We start from the raw sequence: 27,841 nt of genomic DNA, 5'->3' as shown, positions 1-27,841 counted from the left end.
CCTTGGCCCCCCGCCCCGGCGCGGAGACCACCCTGGACCTCCGGGGGCGGGAGGCCGCTCTGGCCCGAAGCAGAGCCTCTCGCTGGTAGACCGGCCCGAAGGAGCCCCTCTGGGCGCAGCGCCGGTGAGCTGCTCGATGCTCCGACCGGAAGTGCTCTTCACCGCCGACCTCCCACCCGGCTCTTTGGTCCCGGCGGTAAGATGGCGGCTGCCGCTGAGTGTGATGTGGTAATGGCGGCGACCGAGCCAGAGCTGCTAGACGACGAGGAGGCGAAGAGGTAACTGGGTGGCAGGGTAGGGGAAGAGGCGAGCTTCAGCTCCATGGCTCCGGGAACCCCGTCCTTGCTGTGGTGCAACCCCTGTAGGGGCGATGCCCCGCCCTCCGAGACCCCCCCCCCCATCTGAGATTAAGTCCGGATGGACCCCCTGAAGGGGCGCTCTTGGAGGTTTGCCCTCCTCTCTCGCTTCCGCCTTGCTGAGGAGCTGAGGTATGGTCTTGTACCCCAAGCAGAGAGGAAGGTCGTTCTCGTTGTAGAGGCCAGGTCTCTGAGGGGATCTTGGAAGTCTTTTGCGGGGTGGAGGAGGCGGCACCGCAATAATGCTGGCTTCTTACACCGCCCCCGACTCCCTCCTTCCCTTGTTAATTTCTGTACCTTGTTGTCTATCAGCCCTTTGCATCTCCAGAGCTTTGGCTGTCCTCACCCCTTTCCTTCGTAATCGTAGCCCAGCGAGCACTAGTTTGGCCCGAGGTGACTGTGTGTGTCTCCATGATTGACCTGGTGGCCCTTCGGTTACCCCAGAAGTGGAAGGTGATAGAGAAAGAAGGGTGAGGGGTTTTGTCTCATGCTGTACACGGCAAACCCTCTCCCTCCACCCTTCCAAAGATCCTCATTCTTCCCAGGGCTGTTTTTTAAGTTAAGCAGCAAGGAGGAGGGCAGCTGCTTGGGCTGTTGGCGCTGCTGGGCAGCCGCAGTGGCTCGAGATTGCCAGTCCGGACCAGCCAAGGGAGCTGCTGAGTGAGTGGTTTTCGAGAACACTCTGGATTTTGGCTACAGCTAAGGCAGGTTATTGGAAGTGGGGCTGGAACACAGTTGTGCATAGTCATATTTGTCCTGAATATGGAGCAGAATTAACAAAAAGCTTCTGGAAGTTTGGAGCCCTGTCTTTATCAACCGCGAGTTAATTGACTACAGTTCCACAGTCTCTTTCCCACATATTTCGTATCTTTATATCAAGGCCATTCTGGCTTCAGTCTGGGTGGTTTGAGGTGGTGGTTAGTTCATGAGATCTGAAATCAGGATTCCGAGATTTTTTTTTTTCTTTTTAACTATCCAGATTTGAAACAAGAAGTACTCAAGGAGGCAGAATGAATAGTTAACTAGCTTAAAGGTGGTTACTGCAGCCAATTGTCTCAAGTTCCTGACTTGTTGGGAGCTGAGAACCTTGACAAAATGTAATTTGCAGGTTAGTAGGTCCCTGGGATGGACTATATGTAATTTAAAGTGAATTCAGTATAAATTTCTGATGTAGGCACTGTCCCTAATTTGAGTTTCACATCAAAGCCCCTATGTAAACCAAATCTTTTCCCTTAAAAAAAAGTTTCAGCCTTAGAGGATATTCTATCATGCTGCTAAGTCACTTCAATCGTGTCTGACTCTGTGCGACCCCATAGACAGCAGCCCACCAGGCTCTGCCGTCCCTGGGATTCCCCAGGCAAGAACACTGGAGTAGGTTGCCATTTCCTTCTCCAATGCATGAAAATGAAAAGTGAAAGTGAAATCGCTCAGTTGTGTCCGACCCTCAGCGACCCCATGGACTGCATGCAGCCTTCCAGGCTCCTCCGTCCATGGAATTTTCCAGGCAAGAGTACTGGAGTGGGGTGCTTTTGCCTTCTCCGATATTCTATCATAAGAAAAGGTAAAACAGGTGCTGCTGTAATGTGACCAGGTGGTAGCACTTGCCTGCTCAGTCTGACCCCACAGACTATAGCCCACCAGGCTCCTCTGTCCATGGAATTTCCCAGACAAGAATACTGGAGTGGGTTGCCATTTCCTCCTCCAGGCAGTCTTCCTGACCCAGAGATCGAACCTGCATCTCCTGCCTTGGCAGGCAGATTCTTTACCACTGCACTGCCTGAGGACCCCCATCATACACACAAAAACATGATATTTGCAGGCAGTTAACAGAATAAGAAAAGGTGTTAACTCATGTTAACTGCCTTATTTCATGGAGTTCAAGATTTCATTGAGTGTAAAATACATGGTTGTTTTAGCTACCACTAAGAAAAAAAAGGCAATGGCACCCCACTCCAGTACTCTTGCCTGGAAAATCCCATGGACGGAGGAGCCTGGTAGGCTGCAGTCCATGGGGTCGCTAAGAGTCGGACACGACTGAGCGACTTCACTTTCACTTTTCACTTTCATGCATTGGAGAAGGAAATGGAAACCCAGTCCAGTGTTCTTGCCTGGAGAATCCCAGGGATGCAGGAGCCTGGTGGGCTGCCGTCTCTGGGGTCTCACAGAGTCGGACACGACTGAAGCGACTTAGCAGCAGCAGCAGTAAGAAAAAAAAAAAAAAAAGGCATCCTTATGAAATAGACTTGTATGTTAAACATATAGATCTTTCTATTTATTTCTTTTTAGATTTTTTTTAGATCTTTTTAAAACATAAAATATAAATGTTTACTGCGTATCACATTAAAAAAGTCAAAAGGAAAATATAATGAAATAAGCAAAAATATCACAGTTTCACTTTGTGTCTTGTAAGACATCCTTAGGGGGGTAAATATTGGACTCTGTTAGTAAGAAAAAGCCTTGTTTATATGTAGATTTCCAATGCTGAAAATGGAGTGGTGACTTAGAGGTTTTGAAGGAATATGGTTTCGCATTTTTTATGTATTCTGGAGTCCTCCTGTGTATTCACAGCAGAGGGCAGGAATAGGTACGTCTCTTACAAATGCCCTTTACTATCTGACTTGGTTAGTTATTTGGCCAAGTTTGTGTTGTCTCTTGTTACAGTCATAGTCCCAGTTCACTTGGGGACAGAAACGTTGATGGGTCTCTTGGGTTATTTTTGTGAAGTCCAGCAAGGAGTTCTTCCTTGTATTGTGGCCCAAGGGTAGCCTGCTTCTGAATTGTCATAGTCCCATAGGGGGGCAGAATGAGGTGCTTTCAAGATGTTCGACCTCATGGTTGTAGCATTTTAAATGGCTGCATGTTTTATTTCCTTAGCTTTAGAGTCTCTAGAGAGAAAGAAATGGACTTCAATTTTTTTTGCCTGTCCTTCTGTACAAAATTCTTTTTTCCTTCGTAGCTGAGAGGCTAGAATAAAAGGTGTGTTAGTTGGCAGTCCAAAATAGATCAGGCTTCTGAATATGAGGATTATTATTTCTCTTTGCCCACCAGAACAGACAAAGCTGCTTGGGAAGCCCAGAGAACTCAATTTCTGAGGTTGTTTATTTCAGCTAATTTAAGGTCTTCTCATTTTCCTGAGAAGTTGCTGATTGTTTTACCTGATATATGAATGAATGCCTATCTTGAGTGCAGGCTCTCAGCTCACATTTCCTGAATTGGGGAGCAGTTTGGTCACTGTCGGTAGTCTTTATTATGGTAAAATCGAAGGATTTCAAGTTGCTTATCAAGAGAAGAAGCACTTGTGTCTCAGCATATCCCTTGGGGAAATGACTGGGCAGTGAGGACTGGAAGACCCTACAGGAGCCATTGGCTGAGGAGCAGGGCATACGTGCGCGCTCAGACGTGTTGGACTCTTTGCAGCTCCGTGGGCTGTAACCCACCAGGCTTCTCTGTCCATGGTATGTTCCAGGCAAGAATATTGGAGTGGGTTGCCATTTCCTCCTGCATGGGATCTTCACGACCCAGTGATCCTACGTTGGCAGGCGGATTCTTCACCACTTGAGCCACCAGGGAGCAGGGATCCTAACCTGATTCCTTGGGCTGATCATCCCAGTATCTGTTTTCCTGATAGAGAAAAGCAGGAACAGTCATTATGAGGCCCTTTCTTAGTACCTCGGTATTGTAAACTAAACTCATGGAATTTCGCCTTTTATTTCTCTCTGTATATTGGTCGTGGGAAGCACTAAACCCTGGATCCCTATCCAGGAGTTGCTATTCAGTGCAGCTCCTTGGGGTGTTTTGGAGTTTGTGGCCTTAACTGTGGAGCTTGCCGGGATGCCTCTCCCCCTTCTTCCCCACTCTGTTTCAGATTCCTAGGCTTTTGTCCCCCTAAACTCTCTTGATGTTCCAGGGCAGGCAGCTTGACAAAGCATGCAAGGTGAATGGGAATTGTCTTTGACCTTGAGCCCCAATCAGAGAGAAACTCTGTTCTCAGCGTTCATTTTCGTTTTGGTGTGCTCTAAGTATGTGTGGTGTACTCATGTGTGTCCCATGAAGAAATGGGACCTGGGACAGATAAGTCATGGTTAGGGAAGGGCTAAGCCTAGGAATACAGAATCCTGAATACCAGCAAATAATTGATTGAACCCTGATACTAACAAGTGACAAAATTGTTAATTAATCATAGCAGGAGCAAAAGTAGAGTTTGGAGGAAGGAGGTCTCTGTTCTCTGCTGCTTTCATTCAGATCCACGTATTAACTGAAGCCAGGTAAATCGAGCAATTTTAATAAAACGTTGGCCCAAGTGAGTGGCAGTTGCTCTACTGTCTAGTTCATTCCCAACGACCAGAACTCTGATTGGCTTAAAGCCCAGGCTTATTGTACATTCCAACCAATCAGGGATTGGTTTAGTCATTGAAGTTAGTAGTTTTAAAGTTTTTAAAATCTGCCTACTAGGCACTTGCCTTTGCTTTCTTTCTCTAGGCCTTTAAGAGATTGGAGAACAATGGTCGGTGGCTGCCTAGGTGCCTTGTGGTCTGATGCAGAGTCCCTCTGAGAGCCCATTTCTCCCTTACTTCACTAATGTTTGGTCCCCTTTCTCCTGTGCTGAGTGATGTGGAAGTTACTTAGAGGTCGTTCCAGGTATTCTTTTAAACTGTCTTAATTTCAGCAGTAAGAACAGGATTCAGCGTGCAAGTTATTCCAGTAGTCTGTTCATTTTATTGGATTGACAGTTTTTTTCCTTCCCCATGCAAGATCCAAACAGCAGTTTCTGTGTTTTAGCCCACCATGGCAGGGGTATAAGTGATTGAGACTTTTGAGAATGGCAATATGAGCAGGAATATTTGACTTTCAAAGTCTGATTCTGAGACTTAATGTTCTATTGGCATATGACTTTGTGTGGGAAGGCCGGATTGTCCGATAAGCAAAGTGTTAACTGTCTCTTCTCATTCTAATATTAGGCTTCTGGGGAGGGTGTCTGAGACAAGCAGGACCTTGTCTTATTGGTGTTGCTGTCCTGAGAATTCTTCCTCGCGTAGTTTGCTCTGAGATCATCAACCACCTGATGAACTCAAGAACCAAGAAAACTTGGGAAGCAAAATAACAGTTGGCAATGTAGATGCCTGACTATGGTTCCCATCTCCACTCCCCCCCACCCCTCTCACACATACACATACACACAAAAAAACAACTTGGAAAGCAGCCTTTTTCATAACTATAGTTCCTCAGTTCTAGATTTCTTGGCCACATTGCATAGCTAGGATCGCAGGGATCCTAGTTCCCTGTTTGGGGATCAGACCCAGGCCCTCCGTAGTGGAAGTGGAGTCCTAACCAGGGGATTCCCCAGCTCTTGATTTTTGATGCATGATAGTGTCCCCGTGAGGGTAGTGGGTGATGTCACAGAATGGGAAACCAAGGGATAGAAAATGATGGATTCGGGGAGATATTTTGAAAACAAGTTTCTGGCTAACGCCGAAAAGCCAGTGGCTGTTGTCCTCAGAGTAGCTTCTACCAAGCTTACTTCTCAGAAACAGCCTTACGGTTGGGTCTTCTGTGCCCAGGGGTAAATGGAGGTTAAGTAGATGCCACAGATTGTGACATCCCATGTAAGGAACTAGCATAAGTATTTAACAAAATTGAGTTCACCATTTCTTTGAGAATATCCTTCCGCCTTTAGTGATGGAATTTCTGTCCAGCCTGACTGCTTCCTTGCTTCCTCTTTTTCCCTGCTGAGTAGGAGAAGACCACAGAGCCTGCTCCGGAGCATTGGCTGGTGTCCTTCCCTGCTTGAGCAGTAGAGAGCGCTGTTGCCTTGTGTAGTCCTTGTCTCTGTCTGCCCTTGGCAGCTCTTGGTCTCTCTCTTCTGGCTCTGCCCCTGTTGAGACTCCTGCGAGTGTCCAGACAGAGGACAGTTTGAACTGGTATATTTTCTTCATCTCCGTCTCCTCTTTTCTGGGGAGGGCGGATGTTTTAACTGGGCTTTTAAGTGAAAGCAGCAGCTTTCTATTCTACAGAATATTGAGGAAAAGAAGCTGGGTAGCCCACCGTTCACCCCACTCCAATACTCTGGCCTGGAAAATCTATGGATGGAGGAGCCTGGTAGGCTGCAGTCCATGGGGTCGCTAAGAGTCGGACACGACTGAGCAGCTTCACTTTCACTTTCTACTTACATGCATTGGAGAAGGAAATGGCAATCCAGTCCAGTGTTCTTGCCTGGAGAATCCCAGGGACGGGGAAGCCTGGTGGGCTGCCGTCTGTGGGGTCACACAGAGTTGGACACGACTGAAGCGACTTAGCAGCAGCAGCAGCCCACCCTTACCAACATGTAGCAGCTGGATAGAGACCACGTTCTGTTTTCTCTGGACCTTTATGAGGCCTTTGTTTGCAATCAGTACGCAGCACTTTGCATTGCACAAACACTGTTATCTATGAAATCGCGTTGTTGTTTAGTTGCTAAGTCATGTCCAACTCTTTGTGACCCCTTGGACTGTAGCCTGCCAGGCTCCTCTGTCCATGACATTTGTTCCAGGTCATATGTAACTTCCACCTATTCATGTGAAACTTAAATTGTTAGGTTAGAGGACTAAATAGAAAGAAATCGAATAATGTGCATTTGGTAAGTTGGAGTGAAATGCTTCTCGCTCCTTTTACTTTGCTCTCCATGAAGACTCGAGAGAGTACACATGGCACAGCCCCTGTGGCATGCCTTTGGGACAAGAGGCTCATACTGTGGGAAGGAAGGAGGAATTCTGCTCTGAAACTGGCCAAGATCCTGTAAATTCTGAAGGATGGAGGGCATTTCTAGATCAACGGGGAACTAGTAAATCTGATTGAATAAAAGACATGGGTGCAGCAATCGTAGAGTAAGGGTGACATTTTGGAAGTAGAAATACGATACAAATGCAGGAAGGATATTTGACTCATTGACAGTATAAAGTATTATTATTAAAAGCCTGAGGGTAAAGAAAGGAAAGATATCTTGTTCTGTAAAGTTATTCCTGCCAGTAAAATAGTCTCCAGGTCAGAGGCCCCTAACACTTCTTTGCTCTAACAAGAAATCATTTTGTCCCGAGTTGTAATTTTAGCCAAGCTAGAGTTTTCTTCCACTTCTGAAGTAGCAAAATACATCGGGAAAACACAGAGGAAAAAAGAAAACCTCATTCAAGCTGCTACATGTGTTTTAATTTAAACTGTGATTAATGGCTATTGGAAGAGCTGAACTTTATGAAAAAATCTATTCTAGCCCAATACTTGAAATAAGAGCACAGTGGTTCACCCACCACTCCCTCACTTTGATCATTCAGAAATCTAATCAATCAGTATTGCCTCAGTTGCAAATGTAGAATAGCAAAGTCTTTATTTTTCATGCATTGGGGTAAAATATATCTAAATATGGTATATCACAAATATACCTGTGAAGTAATTCCGAGAGAACCCAGTAATGTTGAGACATTTCAAAAACAAAAACAAAATACTTGCCAGTGAATCCTGCCTTAAGTGAGAGCTGACTAAAGTTTCTAAATACTTTGTTTCTAGAAGGTAGACTAATTGGCCTAAGGCAAAGGTATTGTTTAAGTGTTTAACGTGGAAGTATTTAGAGAGAAAATGGAAGTTTTTATAGAGCATCTAACTTGGGACACATTATATTTCAGCTTTGGCGTTTTAATGTGTTTTTAATTTAGCTGAGCTGTAAATGTGCAAAGTTGGGTGGTGATCATAAGCCCAAGTTGTCTGATTTGATCACATGATGCTGAGCCCTGCTAAGACCTGTGTGATACCAAATGATTCCCTTGGCAGGGTTTGTTGGTGTAATTAGCATCTGTGAATGAGTGCTAAATTAGAGAATGGAACCGCATGATCAGAGGATGTACAGATTTTTAGTGCACATGTAGTGTTAGAAGAGCAGGTTTTCATGCTGCAGCTTTCTGATTGATGAAGTGATCTGAAAAGTAAAGAAATATATTTTTAAGTAGCAAAGCAGAACAAGAGTGGAGTGTCTTCTCCTTACCTTTGTCTGTGGAGAGAAAGCAGCCTGGCCCTTTGGCACTGATCCTGCTGTGGGACACCTTCCCATCATACATTCAAAGAGCAGAGTTTTTGGAAAACGTTTCAGTAGCTGTTTTCACAGGAATTTGTTGCTGACTATTAAAGTGAAAGGACTGGTCTGATGGAGGTAGTCATTCCCAGCATCTCTTAGTGAATCAGAGAAGTGACACTTACTCTGCCTGGAGTTGATCCAGGGATTGGGTGTGGAACTGGATAAATTAGTTTTAACCCAAAAACCTTGCCACTAACAGGATCTAGTGGGGAGAACTTAAGACTGGAAGATTTAGGAGACCTGTGCAGCCCCCTTGGGTGCCTTACGAGCTCTTCCTCTATTGGAAGACACACGATATTGGGTCCTCATTGGAAATGTTTTGAAATTTTGAAAATGCATTAGAAATATAGTGTAGATGTTAATCGTGACATCGGGTCAGCTGTGACCAAGTCTGTATTTTGATGTGGTATTGTATTTCAGGGTTTAGTCTGAATTTTATTTTGCAGCCATAAAAATAATATATAGTTTGATGTAGTCCCTTTTGAATCTGTTCCTTTTTTAACCCGATCCAGGTGAACCCAATTAATCCTAATTCTTCATTTTTTTTTAGTACTGATGTGTTTTAGTTAGGTACATGTAACCTCACTTGGTTCTCACATTAATTGACTGGCAGTTGAGTGGAGTGACAGAGGCCACTGCCAGATTGCCCTCAGTTCCAGTGTTAACCAGCTCTCCTGCTTTTCCGGTCCTGTGCCTTTGACATCTCATCCTTTAGTCCCTTGGCTGTAAGGGCAACTTGAACAAGCTTCAGCCCTTTCTCAGACTCCCAGGCAGGACTTGAATGGATTTGACCCTGGAATTGTTCCTGATGCAGCCTTGTTCAGTTCTTGCTGCTGCCATGCTGGGTTCCAAAGATCCACTCTTTCCTTGGCTGGTCTCGCAGGGTCAGGCCCATTGGTCAGAACTCATCGTGTGGTGGGGAGGTTCACAGTGAAGGAGGGACTCTGCTTTGGTTGTTGGACCTGGAAGCAAAAAATAAGCATTCAGTTTAAAAGCACTAAGTGCCCATTGTTTAGGCAGCTGTTAATCAACCATGTTTCTATGAAAATAAGTCCTTTTCATGAGGCAGTTGTGTGGGAATAGCTAATTCTGGCCTGATGCTGTGCAGTGTGAGGTTAAAAACATGGTAACTTGTCACAGCACAATTCTTCTTGTTCTTTCTGCTGTGGGCTGACTCTACATTACTCGCTTTGTTTGCTCTAGAATGGAATCTACTCACCATTTACTAAAATGAAATGCATTTCTTGGGGGAGGCAAAGTCCAGTTCACTAGGTCATGCATCTTAAAGGGAAAGAAGCCCTGCTGGCTCTGTGACTAATTGTTAGGAGTGTCATTTGACTCATTTAAATCCAGATTGCCTGTCTGGAGTTGGGTTTTATACGCTGGGGCTATTTTGTGTCTTAGCATTACAGATTAATTTTTAAAGTCGCAGGCAGTAGGTAGAGGTGAATATTAGAGAGAGCTCAGTATAGTAGATAGGGTACAGCTCAGCTTTGGGATCTGACACGTGTGGGTCAACACCCTGACCTCCAGCCAGTTTTTAACCTCTGAGCCTTAATTTCCTCCTTTGAAACATGGGAACAATGAAACTCACCTGATAATATAATGTATGGAAAGTACCTGGCCTCAGTAATGATTACTGATTTTCCACAGAAGTCATATTTTGAATCTTGGATAGAAAGCCAGTGCTGAACTTATGGCCTCCTTCTCTTTCAGGAAAGAAAGGGCACCTCTGTGTAGCTCTCCAGATTGTTCTGTCTTTGACTGACAAGCTTTCTACGCTGACACAACGTGTATCTGAGTGCCCAGCTGCCTTTAGTTTTCCTCAAGAATTTGTGTGGTCTGAGCCACTGGCTGCGGAGAAGGCAGTAGCACCCCACTCCAGTGCTCTTGCCTGGAAAATCCCATGGACGGAGGAGCCTGGTGGGCTGCAGTCCATGGGGTCGCTGAGGGTCGGACACGACGGAGCGACTTCCCTTTCGCTTTTCACTTTCATGCACTGGAGAAGGAAATGGCACCCCACTCCAGTGTTCTTGCCTGGAGAATCCCAGGGACGGGGGAGCCTGGTGGGCTGCTGTCTATGGGGTCGCACAGAGTCGGACACGACTGAAGAGACTTAGCGGCAGCCGCAGCCACTGGCTAACTGAAGAGAAGGCTAGGTCTTCTCAAGTACAGTTTGGGCCCAGTGCCTCTTTTGCATTTTCTCCTCCCATTTCTTCATAGTGGTTTGACTCAGCTTCTGGCATCCAGTGTTGGAGAAGTCCTTTCTTCAGTCTTTTGGCATGTCTGCTCTTTTTTTTCTTTAATATTTATTTATTTGGCTGCACAGGGCCTTAGTTGTGGCATGTGGGATATAGTTCCCAACCGGGGATCAAACCTAGGGTCCCAGCACTGAGAGATCAGAGTCCTAGCCACTGGACCACCGGGGGAGTCCCTGGCGTGTCTGCTCTTAAAGGATAGGCTCTTCATCATTTTTATAGTGCCTGGCTTAATTTACAGGTGTTCACCATGTAGAAAAATTGTGCTTGGTCTTATAAGTCTTGCACTTGGGGGTTCTTCCTTGAGAACTTTTAATGGCAGAAGGCCTCTTTACAGCATTGTGACAATTGGTATAGTAAAATTATTCAAATCCATCACAGATCAAATCTGTCAACATTTATAGGTCATTTTCCTTTTTTTCTGAGTTCTTTTTTTTTTTTTTTCTTAGTTCCCCGACCAGGGATTGAACCTGGGTCCCTGCAGTGAAAGCGCCAAATCCTAACCACTGGACTGCCAACGAAGTCCCCCATTTTGCCTCTCCTTTCTGCTAGCAGACCTTTCATGTTAGTAGGTCTTGCCAGGGCAGTGATGGAAAAAACTGGAAAGGGAGATCGCCTCAATAAAAGGTGGCTTTACCGGTTTATAGTTTAAAGTACACGAGTAAATAAAATCACAAATCTCCCCAGTGGCACAGTGCACAGAATCAAGCTGTAAACTTCTTGTACCATCACCAAGGTTAAGAACTGTACTTTCATCTTCCCTTCAGGCAGCACTTGAACTGGGCTCTTAGCGTGTGTTAAGGAAAGAAAAAGGAAAAAAATTTCGTTATTCTTCCTTATAACAGAATGCCCAGATATTTAGTTATGTTACAGTAATTATTTTGGTAAAGAATTATCATTGTCATTCAGGTTGGTCATTAGGGTGATTCATCAGAGTGATTTTGGGTATCTCTGATATAGGTTACAAGTTTGTTCTTTGAGACATTGTTGGTCATATCTGATTTGATTTTGGTTTTTTGGTCAAAATTATAATTCCCCACTATATGTCATTGTTTCTTTTTTAAAGTATAGTTTGTCTCATGGCACAGCTTCAAAAAATGGATCTTGGACTAGGGCAGAATTTTTGATATTACCCATTGGGAGGTTATGCAAGGTACTAGAGGGATGGTCAAGGGAGCAGTAAGCATCCACACAGATGTGACAGACTTCCGGTAGGCGGGTCCTTCTTAGAGTGTGACTCTGGCAGCCGATATTGTGTATGCCTCTGTCACCTGAGTTCTCGGTGTCCCGTCACTCAGCTCTGCCCTCTGTTTTAAACACCAGTATGCTGTGCTTTTCACACTTTTGTCACCTGCTTTTGCTCTGTTTGTCCTTCCGGTGACCAATGCATGAGCCCAGTTTGGAAAGAATAAATCATCAAAATTCCAAGGCTACGACTCATTCCACATTGAGAAATCAGTTACCCCTGAAAGGAATTACCTAAAACTGATTTTGTCAGTTTGCTAAAGAGGCAGAAGTTGTGACACAGTGGAAAGGAAATAAATATAAAAATTTCGTCTCTGTGAGAGAGTGTCTATAAGTTGGTGTCTGTCCTAAGGGAATGATTAAAGGTAGGGATAGTGAGAAGGGAGGTCAGGCAGCATGAGAGTTTTCTTGATTTAGTTTGAATGTATCTAAGTGACCAAAAAATACAGCATCCGAAAAACTCAGATTCTTTCATTAGCACCTCCTTTTGGTCCATCAACCCGTTGAACAAATCTATAAATTCCTTCAAGTATCACATTAACTTTCAGCTCAATGTGCCGGGGACGCGAGACCAAAAGATTGCTCCCATGAGATTATAGAGGTCATTCCCTGGGTATTGTAACATGATTCTCTTTCTCTTTCCTTTACAGAGAAGCAGAGTCTTTCAAGGAACAAGGAAATGCCTACTATGCCAAGAAAGATTACAATGAAGCTTATAACTATTACACAAAAGCCATAGGTGAGAAGGAATATGCTGGAAAATAATTTGCCAAATGCTGTTATAAATAGCCCCTCTGTAAGAAGTAACCTTTCTGCTTAGTGGATTGATAGCTGTTAACTCTGTGAACGGTTTTGTGTTTAATGACCTGAAAGGATAACTCCCTCTGGCTCAAGCAGGTGATTCTTCATTTGGCAAATTAAAGGCATTTCAGAAATTCTAGATAATATGGCAGAAGGATATCCACCTTAATCCTCTCAGCCATTGCCAATTCATTTACTGTCTTAGAAAATGACCTTTGTAGATTTGTAAATTATTTATTTTAATTGGAGGCTGATTACAGTATTGCGGTGGTTTTTGCCATATGTTGACATGAAATAGCCATGGGTGTACATGTGTCCCCCGTCCCGAACCCCCCTCCCACCTCCCTTCCCATCCCATCGGGTTGTCCTGTACACTGGCTTTGAGTGCCCTGTTTCATGCATGAACTTGGACTGGTGATCTGTTTCACACGGAGGAAACCAGAATTGAGAGACCTTTGTAGATATTAACGAGTTTTAGTTACATGCTCAGTTTGCAGTATTTTAATCTCGTATCAGCATTTTTCTCACCTAACTTGCTCCGTCTGCACCTCCAACTCAACAAATGCAAATTCATTTTTGTATCTTCTTACATAAAATACAAATCATTAAGATAAATGTGCTAACCCCTCACTCCTAAAAGATAATCAGTACACTTTAAAGCTAAGTATAAATTATTTCTAAATAACTTTTATTTGTAAATTGATTTCACCATTGTTACTGTCCATTGCACAAGTACTCAAAAATTTGGCCATGGCCTTCAAAGAGAGCATGCCAACATTCCTGTTATAGTTTGATTGTCTTAATATAGTTCTGAGGGTGTCGGCGTCCCTGAGTTTTTGAAGCAGTGACCCACGCTAAACTTTGTTTCACATTCTTCTGCCTTTCCTGTAGATACGTGTCCTAAAAATGCTAGCTATTATGGGAATCGAGCCGCCACTCTGATGATGCTCGGAAAGTTCCGGGAAGCTCTCGGGGATGCACAGCAGTCAGTGAGGTTGGATGACAGTTTCGTCCGGGTATGTAATAGGGCTGTTTCAGGGGTACTAAGTTGCTTATACTTGAGTTCCTGTAGCCCAGGGTTTCTCAGATTTGACATTATTAACATTTGGGGCCAGATAATTCTTTATTGTAGGAGGCTGTCCTGTGCATTGTAGGATATTTTCAGCAGATTCCTTGCTTTCCCAGTTGTGACAAGCAGCAACATACCTAGCACTGCTGAATGTTGCCGTGGAAGGCAGAATCACCCCTGGCTGATTACTGCTGCTCTGGCTCTTTTTATCCCTTGTTGGTTTTGTGTGGGTGTTCCTGCTGTTGATGTCCCTCTGCTTGGCCAGTCATGTTCCTTTTCTTCCCCGTTTGTGTTTCTCCTAGGGACATCTACGAGAGGGCAAATGCCACCTATCTCTAGGGAATGCCATGGCGGCGTGTCGTAGTTTCCAGAGAGCCCTAGAACTGGATCACAAAAATGCTCAGGCCCAGCAGGAGGTATGGGCTTGGCCTTGTCTGTATCAGCGGAAACACGGTGGTGTATTTGGGAGGAATAGTGACTTGAAAATCAGAACCGAGATCCTGTCTCACTTCTGCCATCAGCCACACCTGGGTGACTGTGCACAAGTCTCATAGTCTTTCAGAGCCTCAGCTTCCTTATCTGTAAAAGGGGTTTTGAATATGACTTATAGCTTTGGAAGATCTGTGAAATGTAGAGAGTTTCCGAGTTGGTGGGAGTGGGGCGTGGGCAGGTGCATCAAGGAACTGATTTGAGTGAGGTTAAAAAATTTGTATGAATTCAGATCCTAATTAAATTGTTAGCAGCTAAAACATGTTTTAATTCCATTTTCTTATGTACCTTGTTTACTGTTGGATACATTTTAGTGAGAATCTCACCAAACCCCTGACAGTGCCTCTTATTTTATGTTTCTAACTTTTAAGTTCAAACTGAGGGTGAAGGTTGGGCCTTAACCTTTCTGTTAAGAAGTCTTGGCTATATCTTCACCAATATGACTTGTAAAAAGTCTGTGGTTCTGATTTTCTTTAAATAAATTCATCAAGACCCTGTTGGGTTTTGTGGTTGTGGAATCTACAGCTTCATTAAAACTCTCTTATATAATTTTTCTGGTATAGTTCAAGAATGCGAATGCAGTCATAGAATATGAGAAAATAGCAGAAACGGATTTTGAGAAGCGGGATTTTCGGAAGGTAAACTACAACTGTGTAGAAATCTCATCTACACTTCTCTCACAAAGTTCTGTGTGTGTGTGTGTGTGTGTGTGTGTGTGTGTGTGTGGTAATTAGAGGAATAAAAAGGTACAGAAGATCTAAAACAATGATTTCCCTTTAATTTGGCATTGACCATTTCTCTCCCTCTTTTTTTCTTAAAGACTTAATTTGTTTCAGAACGTTTTAGGTTCACAGCCAAATTGAGAGGAAAGTACAGAAATTTCCCATAGCCCTTCTGCCCCACACTTGTATAGCCTCCCCCATTATCCACGTTCCCCAGAGGGAAATTCCAGAGATATATTGGTTAGAACATGTTTTGGGCAGTTATGAACAAAGCTGCTCTAGACATCTGTGTGCAGGTTTTTGTGTGGCTTTAAGTTTCACCTCCTTTGGGTTAATACCAAGAAGTCCAATTACTAGATCCTATAGTAAAAATTTGTTAAATTTTACAAGAACGTATCAAACTTGTCTTCAAAAGTGGTCTGTATCCTTCTGCATTCCCACTAGCCAGGAATGAGAGCTCCTGTTGTTCCACATCAACAGAGTTAAAAAAACTTTTCTATACCTGTGAACTGAACGCAGCAGAGACCCCTTTTATGTTTTTGAATAGTGTTTATAGCCTGTCATTAAGCTATAAACACTACCCTTTTGACGTTAAGCGTTTCCACGAAAGCACACCACTGTCCTTTATGGAGCTGTATGACAGTTCATGAAAAATGTACTTGGCAAAGGGATGGCAAAGGGATTGACCTGTGTGAAACACGGGAAAGGTATCCGAGTTGCAGGTATCTTTCTAGGTCTTGAGCAATGGAACTTGGAAGCAGCTTTCACTAGTTTCAAAGGGAGGTAAGTGGCCCTGAAAAGGGTTAAAAGTCACTGATAAGGATCAGTTTTCAGGATCACTTAAAAGAAGTTTGTATCATCCAAGAGCTGGAGTTGTCAATTCATATGTGGGAATTTGCTCAGTACTTTCTGTAGCAGGTCCTCAAATGCTTGATGAAAGGGTACAGTTAAGAATCATTCTTAAGTCACAGACTGTGATGGTCTTTTTATTTGGTAATATCTGATTAGCTTATAGAGTCCGCATTAACTTATTAGCATCCCTTTTCTGTCCTTTGGTTTTAGTAACCGCGGTGTCTTTGTAGTGTGATTGACTTTGTGTGTGTGTGTGTGTGTGTGTGTGTGTTTGGAAAGCAGTTCTGCCTCCTGTCACGTTTTCTGAGGTTTACATAAGCAAAAGCTTTGTGTCGAAAGGCGGTCTTTTGGGTTTCTTTTCTTTCTTGCCTATCCTGGAGCCAGAATCCCCAGTTTGTGACAGAATCCTCTGTTTGTGACATCCCAGCCCCCCCACCCCCCACTGTAGTTCATGGTGATGTCACAAATGAAGAATTATGATCCTGGCAGGGGAAACAGATGAACTTGTAAGAAACAAAGATCTTCTTTGCCTGCAGCTGTCGATAGTCCTGGGGAGGTGGGGGTGGGAAGTGAAGCCCTGAGGCTCCAACTGACACTCCCCACCAGGAGCCGAACCATCTCGGTACAGAAACTAGCAAAGGCAGCAGGGTGTGACTGCTTACATTTGACTGACTGCTCTCCCCCAATTCTTTTTCTGTTTAAGGAGGGGAAAATTAGCACCATGACTCACCTACTCAATGCCTGCATTTTCCTGTGGTCCTTAGAATTTCCAGGGTATAACCTGTGCCATTCAAGGAGAGGCATCCCCACTTTAGACACTGCAGAAAAGTCTTCCAGGTGCAACAGCTCATGGTGTTTACTTACTCTCCCTTACTTTTAAATTTAAATATTTGAATAAATGCTATTCTTGGTTCAGAAGCTGGAAAGTATAAACAGTGATAAGTGTTTCCCCAAACTTGTCTTCCATCTGTCTATTTCTCACCCCCGGGGTAAGCACTGTTCTTGTTCTATTTTCTGCTACAGTTTTGGTCTACATAAATAAACAAATACAGATTTTGGCCGTGCTGTGTGGCTTGCAGGATCTTAGTTCCCCAACCAGGGAGTGAACCCGGCCCCTGGAAGAGAAAGCGCCAAGTCCTAACCACTGGATCACCAGGGAATTCCCAACAAATACAAATACAGATTCTTCATTTTCTTTTTTTTCTCTCTCTCTCTTTTGAATGAAAGGTAATAATGCTATGCAAAGTTCTATACCTTGCTCTTTTTTAAATTTTTTTGCTTAATAGGCCTTGGAAGTCTTTCCATATTAGTACGTAGAGCTTCTTCATTCTACGTTAGATCCACATATTGTTCTATGAATGTCTACATTACCTAACTAGTCTCCTGTTGATGGAATTTGAGTTATTTCTATGTTTTCAAATTTCATCACTTCTTGATCCCGATGACCAGATTTTTAGAGGGAATAGGTGTCCCTGAACTCCAGATTTTTCAGTTGGATCAGTTATTTTTAGGAGAATATGATTCAAGAAGGATCTCCCAGGAATAGCAGATAAACAACAAGTGAAAGCTCAGAGAACAAACTGAGAAAAAAGATGGGAATATATGGAGAATCTTTATTAAGCTGAAAGACTGAAAAAAATCCGAGCTGTGTGTGTGTGTGTAACTTACATTTTGGTTAGTATAGTGACGTGGTAAGTATAGTCTAGGACCACTGAAGGTGAACCAATATATTGGATATTCTAAAGTGGAAGAGTGGCCACCAGGGCAGTCAGTGAGCTGTGAGGCTCGCGCCACAGGACAGAGGAAACTGTGAGTGATGTCAGTGGCGTAGGGAACAGTGACTCTATCAGGTTCTTTTTTGCTGTTCCTTGTCTTTCTTACTAGGCTAAACATGAATTATGCAAAGTAGCAAATAATAGTATTCTAGAAGAATGAGAGTTGTTTTTATTATTTTTTTTTAATTTTATTTATTTTGGGCTTCGATGGGTCTTTGTTACTGCCCGAGAGCTTTCTCTGGTTGCAGTGAGTGGGGGCTGTTGTCTTTATGGTGTGTGGTCTTCTTGTTGTGGTGGCTTCTCCTGTTACAGAGCATGGGCTCTAGAGAGTGTGGGAATTCAGGAGTTGCAGTACGTGGGCTCAGTCCCCCTGCAGCATGTGGATTCTTCCCAGCCCAGGGATTTCACCTGGGTCCCCTGCATTGGCAGGTGGATTCTTAACCACTGGACCACCAGGGAAGTCCAAGAATGAGAGTTTTGATCACAGTCACTGTCGATTGGATTCCCTGTGGAGGCACCTTAGCATGGTGATGAGGGTTATAGGCTCTTGGTCTTCGTGTCTGAGATCAAATTCTATTCTTATCGCTTACTGGCTTTGATGACCTTGAACAAGTTAGTTTAATCTCTAGTTTTTTCATCAGTCAAGAAGGGTAATAAGGGACTTCCCTGGTGGTCCAGTGGTTAAGAATCCGCCTCCCAATGCAAGGGACACAATTTTGATCCCTGGTCAGAGAAGAGAACTAAGATCCCACATGCTGCAGGGCAACTAAACCTGGGCGCCACAGCTAGAGACAATCATGTGCCATAGCGAAGAGCCTGTGTGCCGCAGTGAAGACCCGACCCAGTCAGATAAGTTAATTTAAAAAATAATAAAGCCAGAAAAAATAAAAATAAGGGTAGTAATACAACTTTCTTGATGAAATTGTTGTGAGCATTAAATGAGTTAGTGTATAAAATACTCAGTAAGTGTCTGCTGCTGTTGTCATCATCTGGATCAGCTGCTCTCCTCATTTCAGTGGTTTAATCTGGTAATTTTGGCATTACTTTCCCTTAAATCTCTCTGTTACCTGTGACCAGACTAAAGTGAAGACATTTCTGGAGTTCAGGATGAAGAATCTCATTTGCTTTCTTTTTCCCCATAGGTTGTTTTTTGCATGGACCGTGCCCTAGAATATGCCCCTGCCTGCCATCGCTTCAAAATCCTCAAAGCAGAATGTTTAGCAATGCTGGGTCGTTACCCAGAAGCACAGTCTGTGGCCAGGTATGAAGCCAAGCCAGTTCTGCAGTGAAATGCCAGATAGCACTGGACAGATGCTGTCCAGCAGCTCTACATCAGGAGTATGTACGGTCCTATAGATAGGGTGATCAGACCTTCCTGGGACTTAAAGCCAAAGGTTAGACCAGGTCTGAAAACCTAAGGGTTCTACAAAGTTCAATAGGTACTTGACCTGTACGGTAAAAGAACAGATGTTAAGTGTTCTTTTGTTTCTACTCAAGGGGTTTGCAAACTGTAAAGGACCAGTTAGTAAACACTTTAGGCTTTGCAGGCTGTGTGGTCTCTGTTAACAATTCAACTCTATCACTACAGTGTAAAAGCAGCCATAGATAATAGATGAACGAGTAGTATTGCTGGATTTCAAGGAAACGTTATTTACAAAATCCAGCACCAAGTGGAATTTGGTCCTGTGGGCTGTATCTGCCAACCCTGTTCTAATTAAAGATTGTGAGACACAGTGTGTAAAGGGAGGGAACAGGTAATTTTGGAGGAGTTCTTGGGAATCTACCTTTGGATTCTTTCCATATTAGACACATGGTCAAGGAAAAAAAAAAAGGCCAAATGATAGGAACGGTGAGGGAAATCCAGACCACAGCTGAATGTGCCCCTTTCTGGCTGTTGCAGTGACATTTTACGAATGGATTCCACCAATGCTGATGCTCTGTATGTACGAGGTCTTTGCCTTTATTATGAAGATTGTATTGAGAAGGCGGTTCAGTTTTTTGTACAGGCTCTCAGGATGGCTCCTGACCACGAGAAGGCCTGCATTGCTTGCAGAGTAAGTTCTAGGCACCAGATCTGTGCAGGAAAGAAAGCTTCCTTTTTGCACCTTTAAGGGTGAAAGGTTTCCGCCAGTCACAGGAAATGTGATAGCACTTCTTCCCACCTTGCCAGGATGCTTGGTTCTTTCATTAGAATTTATTTCAGGACAACTTTGTATTTGCCTGAAGGTAAATACGATAATTTAGAGTCAGATCCTTTTAATATCTCAGTGTTTTTTCTTTTTTTCTTCCTTCAGTGAAGAAAAGATAGTCATGCTTATCCTGGGGAGTAGAGAGAGGTAAACTCTGGGTAGCACAGGTCTCATTGGTATTGTTTTGTAAATCTCGGTTTCTCCTGTCCACTCCGTAGCAAGCACCAGTGAGCAACAAATAGCCCAGGTGGTGGGGTTGGGCAGGGTAGGGGGTCATCCTGGGATCTAAGAAACAGGAAATAGACTCTGGACTCTGCAGTGGTCTGAGCCTTTCTGGATGTGAACTGAAACTCCCCTTGCTTTTCTCTATAGAATGCCAAAGCACTTAAAGCAAAGAAGGAAGATGGAAATAAAGCATTTAAAGAAGGAAATTACAAGCTAGCATATGAACTGTACACAGAAGCCCTGGGGATAGACCCCAACAATATAAAAACAAATGCTAAACTCTACTGTAATCGGGGTACGGTTAATTCCAAGGTAAGCACTTGGTCTGTGACTTGGGGCCTATATTTTTCAGGGCCAACAAAAAGTCTTAGGAACTTTGCCCAGTGAGGGTAAACCAGATGAGAAGAGAAAAGGTTAATATTTCAGCTTATGAGGAATGAACTTTTGAGAGGCAAGCTTTTATTTCTTCTGTGGAATTTAGGGACACTTGAGGGACAGTTTGGAAGGATATTCCCACCTGTTCTTCAAGATTCTTTCTTATAGTAAAAAAATGGCTAGGGGAAAAAAAAACAATGGCTAAAGGCATTGAGACAATTTTTAAAGCAAGTGTTGCTTCTTTTTGCCTAACCAAGTGATTCTTTTTTAGGAGGGATTCTGAGGACCTGAGAATATTAGACAGGCTTAGTTTTTTCTCCAGTATAACCTATGGTCACCCAGCTCATTGGAAAATACCCTAAGTGCTGTCCCACACAACCATCAGGAAACAAGAATAGGCTCCTTACTCTTGCAGAGTCCTAGTGGTTTAAAAAAATTACAGTAATTCTTACTCCTGCAGTTGGCCTCTGGAAGAATAGGAGGCAAGAACCACCCTTCCTCTTGCCATGTCTGGTTGGGCACTAACCTGAAACAGTAGATGTGGTTTTTGCTTGTAGCTAAGTGTGCCTGGCTTCCATCACTTAGAAAAGAACCCAATTTTGAATTTGGTGTCCTTAGCCCTCTGAGGGACTAGCTTTCTAAGAATGAATGTGACAGTGGGCCAGCATGACTAATGGATCCTCTTAGAATTCTGAACCCATGGCCACAGCTTCTGGGCTCCCTCAGTCACCGAAGATATGAAGTATGACTGCTCTCTCTCTCCTGAAGCTTAGGAAACTAGATGATGCAATAGAAGACTGCACAAATGCAGTGAAGCTCGATGACACTTATATAAAAGCCTACTTGAGAAGAGCTCAGTGGTAAGTGCCTCTGGTGGGTGGGGGGAAGAGGGCATTGCTGCTGGCCTGCCAGGGGAATTGCATTGTGGATGATGAAGCAGACCCGGGGATGTTGTGAGGTCATTTGGTCCTTCCCCCTGCCTCTAGGTGGGATTGTTCCAGCCCTAGAGCTATCTTTATAGACCTCCAGCGGAGGAGATTGCACAAGCTCCCTCAGTCTCCCATGCCTGTGTCTTACGCCCCTCACGGTCAGTAAGTTTCCTCTGATGCCTGACCCAAATTCCTTTTGTTAAAGTTTAAAACCCATTTCCTTTGGAGATTTTATTTTGTGTTGTACACTTTTGCTCTAACTTGACACAGTGCTTAGCACACAGTAGGTGCTCACTCAATTAATGCTTTGTTGAATGAATGTACGGTGCTTGGAAGAGGAAGAATAAGGTGTCTCTTGTGGTAGTTTAGAGCTGTGCCTATACTGTATGTTCTGGGTTAGGGAAGACAGTGCTTCCATAGGGGATTTAATCTGGCTCTGCATCCCTGCAGTATAGGGAAGTCCCCTTTGAAATAGCCTTGTCTGGCTAGGTTATTTATGAGCCAGGATGTGCCTGCCTAGATCCAGCACTTAGATCTGCCTTCAGAGTCAGGTTGCTCTGCAGCATACTTGTTCATCTTATTTTTGAAGCCACTAGACTCTTCTCCAGACAGGAACATGAGCAAGGGCTGAGAGAGACCGCTCCCCCAAATCCATCTTACTTCAGATTATTTCCCAGACAGAGAAGAATGTTCTGTCTTTTAAAGTTCCTAGAGGAAGACCCATTTGTTATGTCCCAGTCCTCCCACAGCCGTCGTGTTCCTTGTGGAGTGTCCTAGCCAAAGGACAGGTGTTACTACTGCTACCTGGTGAGCAAGCTCATAGTTCCCTCAGGCTCCCCAGTCTCACCAGTGGTGAGAGCATGGGCTGCTTCCCATTTAGTGTGCCCCAAATTATCCACGTTTGTGAAAAATAGGAAAACTGCTCTCCGGTGTAGTGCTTTTTTGGGTTTTTTTTAAGTGAATTTCTAAAGTAGATGACTAAGTCTGTCACACACACAATTATATTACAGATTCTATGAGACTATCAGTCATCTCATCTTTTCATACTGCTTGCAGACACACATGGAAGCTTTGGAATACAGAAGTGTAGTGTACCCTTTGACCAGCTAAAGACTTATTTTAACAGATAAAAAGTGTTGTATCCATGTTTATGGCAATGTTACTGTTAAAGAAAAAAAAGCAGACTCTCACCTAGATGTCTGGTAGGGAGGGCGTGACTGGAAACATAAGACTATCAACTCAGTGGAACACTCTGAAGTGTTTGAACAGGGAATGGGAAGAGAACAGGAAATTCTGGATTTGTTAGGAGGGTAATGGGAGGAAAGATTATGTTTTATTCATATGTGTGCAATAAACAGAAATTGCTTTGGTCAGATAGCTCCTTATCTTTGTGGGAGAAGCAGAACTGTCCTCTGCGTAGGTCTGCTGTGAGATCCTGCCACAGAGCACAGCTTGCACTGTTAGGCACAGTTGGCTGAGAACTTGGCAACAGCCCTCTGGAGCAGCTGGGATTGATGAGACGTCCTGGAGATTAGCTCAGGCTGAAGCCTTCCCAGAAGCCTGAGTGCTGCTGGGATCTGCGTCAGCTCACCCCACTGGTGGGGAGAGGCCGGACCTTTGCTGCGGTTCCTGTCATGGGCTGAATGGAGCTTTCCGTTTTCCCTAAAGCTCTACTTCTCTTTTTCTTTTTAAAATTGTTTTCTTTAATGTTAGGATGTCCTTGAATTTTTTAAAAAAGTGTGAAGTACAACTGTAATGTAGGTTTATTTAGTACATTATGTAAGGGTCTGGAAAGTCCATCGGGTTAGCTTTTTTGTCACATCAGTCTTTACCCAGAGTTGTTACTAATTTTGTGTTACTTCAGTTTATATTATTATACTTAATCCTGAAAATGGGCTCTCTGCATTCTTAGTAGCATTTGTGCCCTGCATCTCTGGGGCATTGGTTTTGCGCCGTTTTTTAAAGTCATAAATCAAGATGTGGCCAGAAAATTGGAGATGCCTAAGAATGTTGGGCTTGTCTCTCGCCAGCCCCATCACTAATGCTCCCTCCGCCCTGGCCTCTAGGCCTGGGGGTGCTGTGTGATGTTTGTAAAGATGAGCTTGGGTAGCAGCGATCTGAGAAATTGAACCTCTCTCTGCAGTGGCAAGCTGTACTGTGTGGTCACTCTCCATTCCCCAGCTGATGGTGACTGTTTCTGGAATTCCTACAAGAGTCTGTTCAATCAGTAGGCCAGTCTCGGAGCGAGTGATATCATCAGGAAAATGCCACTTTATTTCTGTGGAAGAGACATTTATAAGATCTGGCGATCAGCCTGTCAAGCTGGTTTCCTCCCATCTTGGGTCAGGGTCCCTCCTTCCTCTGTGCCACTGAAAGAGAATCAAGCCTGTGTTCACAGTCTCCTTTTCTGTCTCACTAACCTATATCTCTCAGACTGACTAGTCTTAATGGAAGCATTTGCGGCAGCCACCACCTTGAACTTGATCCTTCTCGTGGCTGACTAATCCCACATCTCCTCTGGATTGGAGCTGGCCCCGCATGTTTATGGCACTTTCGGTTTCAAAACTCTTCCATATCCATTGATCTCACTTGATAATTTTTCTCCCTTGTTTCAGTCCCAAGTGTCAAGTAGGTGCCTTCACATGGTCTCTCCTAAGGTGATCCAGATGCCTCTCGGTGGCTCTGAGTGAAATCAGAAGGAGCGTTCTCCCCTTGGTTGCTTTCTCCTCAGAGCAGTGTATCACTTTGCTGGTGGGTGCAAGTGGCATGAGACCTCTCTCTTTTTCTTGAGGAACTGGTAGCGAAGTTTTCTTGTGGCTAGCTTAAGAACTCCTATTTCATGAAGCATCTCAACCAAAAGTTTGTGTCTCTTGCTTGAGCCATGCCTCTTTCCCTAGATTGATACCAAAGGCCATTGCTGTTTATGTCACTGTACTGCCCTGTATTTCCTTTTCAGTTACTTGGACACAGAACAGTATGAAGAGGCAGTAAGGGACTATGAAAAAGTATATCAGACGGAGAAAACAAAAGGTAAAGAATTTTGAGCACATGTTCACTTGTAGGTCCTAAAATGGGACACGGGAGTTGTTTGATTCAAGGGTGAACCTGGAGCTCATTGGAAGAAGTGAGCCGAGATCCCAAATGTGGGACAAGGCACCTGTTTTCTGGTCCCTAGTTCTCCCTGCCACTTTCATTTTCTGTGTGATGAGGCTGATTTGAAGAACCTAAGTATAAATAGATTTTTTTAATCTCCACAAGAAATCATCATAAAAGCCCGTTGTATGGCTAACAGGGCTTCTGACTCCAGGGCATCTGGGCTGGGACTTGGTAAAGGAAGCCAAAAACAGATTTATCGGTTGACGCTAAATGTCTTCCTCCAGAACACAAACAGCTCCTTAAAAATGCACAGTTAGAACTGAAGAAGAGTAAGAGGAAAGATTACTACAAGATCCTTGGTGTAGACAAGAATGCCTCTGAGGACGAGATCAAGAAAGCCTACCGGAAGCGGGCCTTGATGCACCATCCAGGTAGAGCGGGTGGGGAGTGGGGCTCAGTGGGAGGAGCAGGTTGGGCCGGCTGCTGCCATGGTCAGTCCAGCACCAAAACCTGAGAGAGGCTCCTCAGCTGGAATTAGGTGGTGCTCGGTTCTGTATACTCCACATGTGGGAAGTACTGGATTGTAAAATGAGGCATAATGTAGTCTTTCCCTTGAACTCTGTTTTCTTGAGACTCTGAGTTCTTCCTGTATTCCTCCCTTCAGATCGGCACAGTGGAGCCAGTGCCGAAGTTCAGAAAGAGGAGGAGAAAAAGTTCAAGGAAGTCGGAGAAGCTTTTACCATTCTCTCTGATCCCAAGAAAAAGACTCGCTATGACAGTGGACAAGACCTTGATGAAGAGGGCATGAATATGGGTGGTAAGTTGGGAGCTGGTTGGGGCGGCCTCGGTTGAACCTGACACCTGTGAAATGTTAGCATGTTTCCTGAAGACATTCTGTGGGCAGAGGAGTGGGGTGGGGGTGTCTTATGCCATCAGCCAGTAGTGCCCAACAGTTTGTTAAGTGCACTCTGAGGAGTAGCTGTAATGTGTGAGGTGCTGTGATGGGTATGGAAAATAACAAAGCTGAATCAAACCCACAGTCCAAGGGTTTTCAAACCCTGGTCCACGGGCCAAGTCTGACCCTTGGTCTGATAGACATGGAGCCCATTGAGGGCAGTCAAGTGTAGCAGGTGCCGGGGTACAGAGTGAGTGCCGAGATCAACACTAGCAAGGGAAAGCCTGGATATGCAGAAAAGCACAGCACTGTAGGGGAGTGACCAGGGCTTGGCTAGGAGGGTAGAGGGTGCCTGGGGCATAGCCACACAGTAGCTGGGTCAGACCTCAGCAGGCCTTAGAGGCTACAGGAAACATTGGGTTTTTCCTTTTGGCTGCAAGTTTTTTTTCTCCCATTGCAAAGTGTCTGATGACTGATACTTACATGTCTGGCACATTCCCATAAGCCCTCACAGACTTCAGTTTCCCCAGAAGACTTAGAATGAAGTGAAGCGTAGCTGAGAGCATCATTGGTCACTATGAGCTCAGTTAGAGATAAAAGAAGCCCTGAGCTGTGCACAGTTCTCAGACCACTGCCTCTAATGCCAGCCCTTTCTCTTCCACTGAGAAAATCGGAACTTAAAAAAATAAGGTTGATGATGCTATATAGATAACCCTGACCTCGCCAGTTCAGGGTGGGTGGGTGTGTTTTACAAACCTAATTTTAACAACAATAAACATTGCTCTACCCAGCAGTTGAGAAGAGCTGTAAGCAGTCAAAAGCTGTTGAAGGGTTTAAGAAAGGGAGCCGTGGACCTGATTTCATCTCTGGAGTTAAATTTGTGATGGCAGTGAGGAGAGCTGGTTTAGAAAAGGTGAAGAGGAGGGGAAACAAGATCACTAGAAGAGGATCGAGGGCACGGTTGGGGGACCGCATCGGCAGGAGTTGGCTGCTGAGCGTGTCAGGAGAGGCAGAGGAGCAAGTCGAGAGTGGCTTGGGGACAGCTGATTCTGTGGGGCTGTTCACTGAGCTGGGGGAGCCAGGAAGATGAGCAGATACACAGGCAAAGAATTCACTTTTAAATACCATGTGCCTGTGGGATTGGCCGCTGGAGGTAAATCCTGTGCAGCTTGGGCAGACTGGCTATGTGAGGCCCACCACGGCCTGATGAGAAGAGCGCCACGCTGGGGGAGGCTCGAGGCAGCAGTGTTCAGTGTTGTTGCTGTCACTGACCAAGGGGTTGGGCGGGCTGCTTGAGCTTCCCCCTTAGGTTTTGTTGAGTATTAATTGGGAATGATCTAATGTATGCCAGTCCCAACACTGTGATTGCCACCGGGCAGCTTTTTTTCTGGCATATGATGTAGACAGAGTATGGCATCACATGCATGCATTCAGCCATGTCTCATTCTTAGATACAGCCTGGTGGCACTTAAGGTGGAGAGTCTGGTCCTTTCAGGAGCAGCCCCAGCATCATAGGGAGAGAGTGTATAGGAGCAAATGGCCTTTCCCATTGTGGAGAAGGCGCAGCAAAGTGGGTTGAAGCAAGGAAAGCTTCCTTTGGGACACACTTGGAAGTAGAACAGAACAAAGTGGGACCAAGTAGTGGGCCTGCCTCTCGACCATGACTTTGGGGAAAGGAGGGAAGTGATTGTTATCTGGGAGAGCTTTGGAAACCCATTCTCTGTTAAGTTCCTCTTCACACTTCGGATTTTTTCACCTTTTTGTGCTTTCTCTGGTCCTTATTTTGCTCCACAGATTTTGATGCAAACAACATCTTCAAAGCGTTCTTCGGCGGTCCTGGGGGCTTCAGCTTTGAAGGTGGGTATGCCTGAGTTCCCAGGCCACAAGCCAGCTCAGGGGCCCCCCAGTTAGGCAGCACTCTGAGAGTCAGAGAGGCCCATCAATGGAGGCGGCAGAATCCTCTTCTAGCAGGACATCCACCCCCTTGGGTGCTGCTGAGGATGGGCGGGGGCGGTGGGGGGTAGGTTTCAGGGAGCACAAAAGCCACACCTGCTTGTGGCCAGGGAGGTGTCTGCCCAGAGCTTCCCTGTGAGGGTGACGGTGTTGCACACATGCCACCTGCTCGTGGGCCTCCTGCACCCCGGGGCCCAGCCTGTTTGATACCCTCAGGGGGCTTTCCCCTCGCGGTTGAAGCAGCCCTTCGTAACCAGGGCAGAGTGATCTTCCCTTGGAAACTCAGAGCCAGCTGACAAACTCTTCTTTTCCCTGCAGCTTCTGGTCCAGGGAATTTCTTTTTTCAGTTTGGCTAATGAAAGGACACCACCCAGAATCCAGAAAATGCAGACTTGCTCAGCTTAACCTCGAATGTGGACACAATTCACCTCCTCCCTTCATCATGTCTCCACGTCCTTAGAGCAGTTTCGTTTTCTCAGTTGGATACCCTGTGTCTGTGAGTGGGGTGAAGGAAAGG

General features: G+C 44.7%; 1 protein-coding gene across 1 annotated transcript; it reads left to right on the top strand.

Moving 5' to 3' along the window:
- Nucleotides 1-161: 161 nt before the first annotated feature.
- On the top strand, nucleotides 162-27,841 carry DNAJC7 (DnaJ heat shock protein family (Hsp40) member C7). Its single transcript, XM_068976649.1, has 14 exons — nucleotides 162-278; nucleotides 12,605-12,693; nucleotides 13,647-13,771; nucleotides 14,127-14,240; nucleotides 14,877-14,951; nucleotides 18,805-18,923; nucleotides 19,563-19,716; nucleotides 20,224-20,388; nucleotides 21,220-21,311; nucleotides 24,337-24,410; nucleotides 24,761-24,907; nucleotides 25,141-25,293; nucleotides 27,166-27,228; nucleotides 27,643-27,841. The coding sequence occupies exons 1-14, from the start codon at nucleotides 202-204 to the stop codon at nucleotides 27,678-27,680; spliced, it is 1,485 nt and encodes a 494-aa protein (XP_068832750.1). The 5' UTR covers nucleotides 162-201; the 3' UTR covers nucleotides 27,681-27,841.

Source organism: Capricornis sumatraensis, chromosome 8 (assembly GCF_032405125.1).
Source record: "Capricornis sumatraensis isolate serow.1 chromosome 8, serow.2, whole genome shotgun sequence".
Classification (NCBI taxonomy): domain Eukaryota; kingdom Metazoa; phylum Chordata; class Mammalia; order Artiodactyla; family Bovidae; genus Capricornis; species Capricornis sumatraensis.
The sequence above is the reverse complement of the archived record's forward strand: the minus strand, read 5'-3'. Positions and strand labels throughout refer to the sequence as shown.

Bases quoted from the DNA above. Each gene is read 5' to 3' on its own strand.
- DNAJC7 (XM_068976649.1), top strand. From the start codon at position 202: ATGGCGGCTGCCGCTGAGTGTGATGTGGTAATGGCGGCGACCGAGCCA. The intron at 13,772-14,126 runs GTATGTAATAGG...TGTTTCTCCTAG, and splicing joins TGGATGACAGTTTCGTCCGG to GGACATCTACGAGAGGGCAA. The intron at 21,312-24,336 runs GTAAGTGCCTCT...TTTCCTTTTCAG, and splicing joins TACTTGAGAAGAGCTCAGTG to TTACTTGGACACAGAACAGT.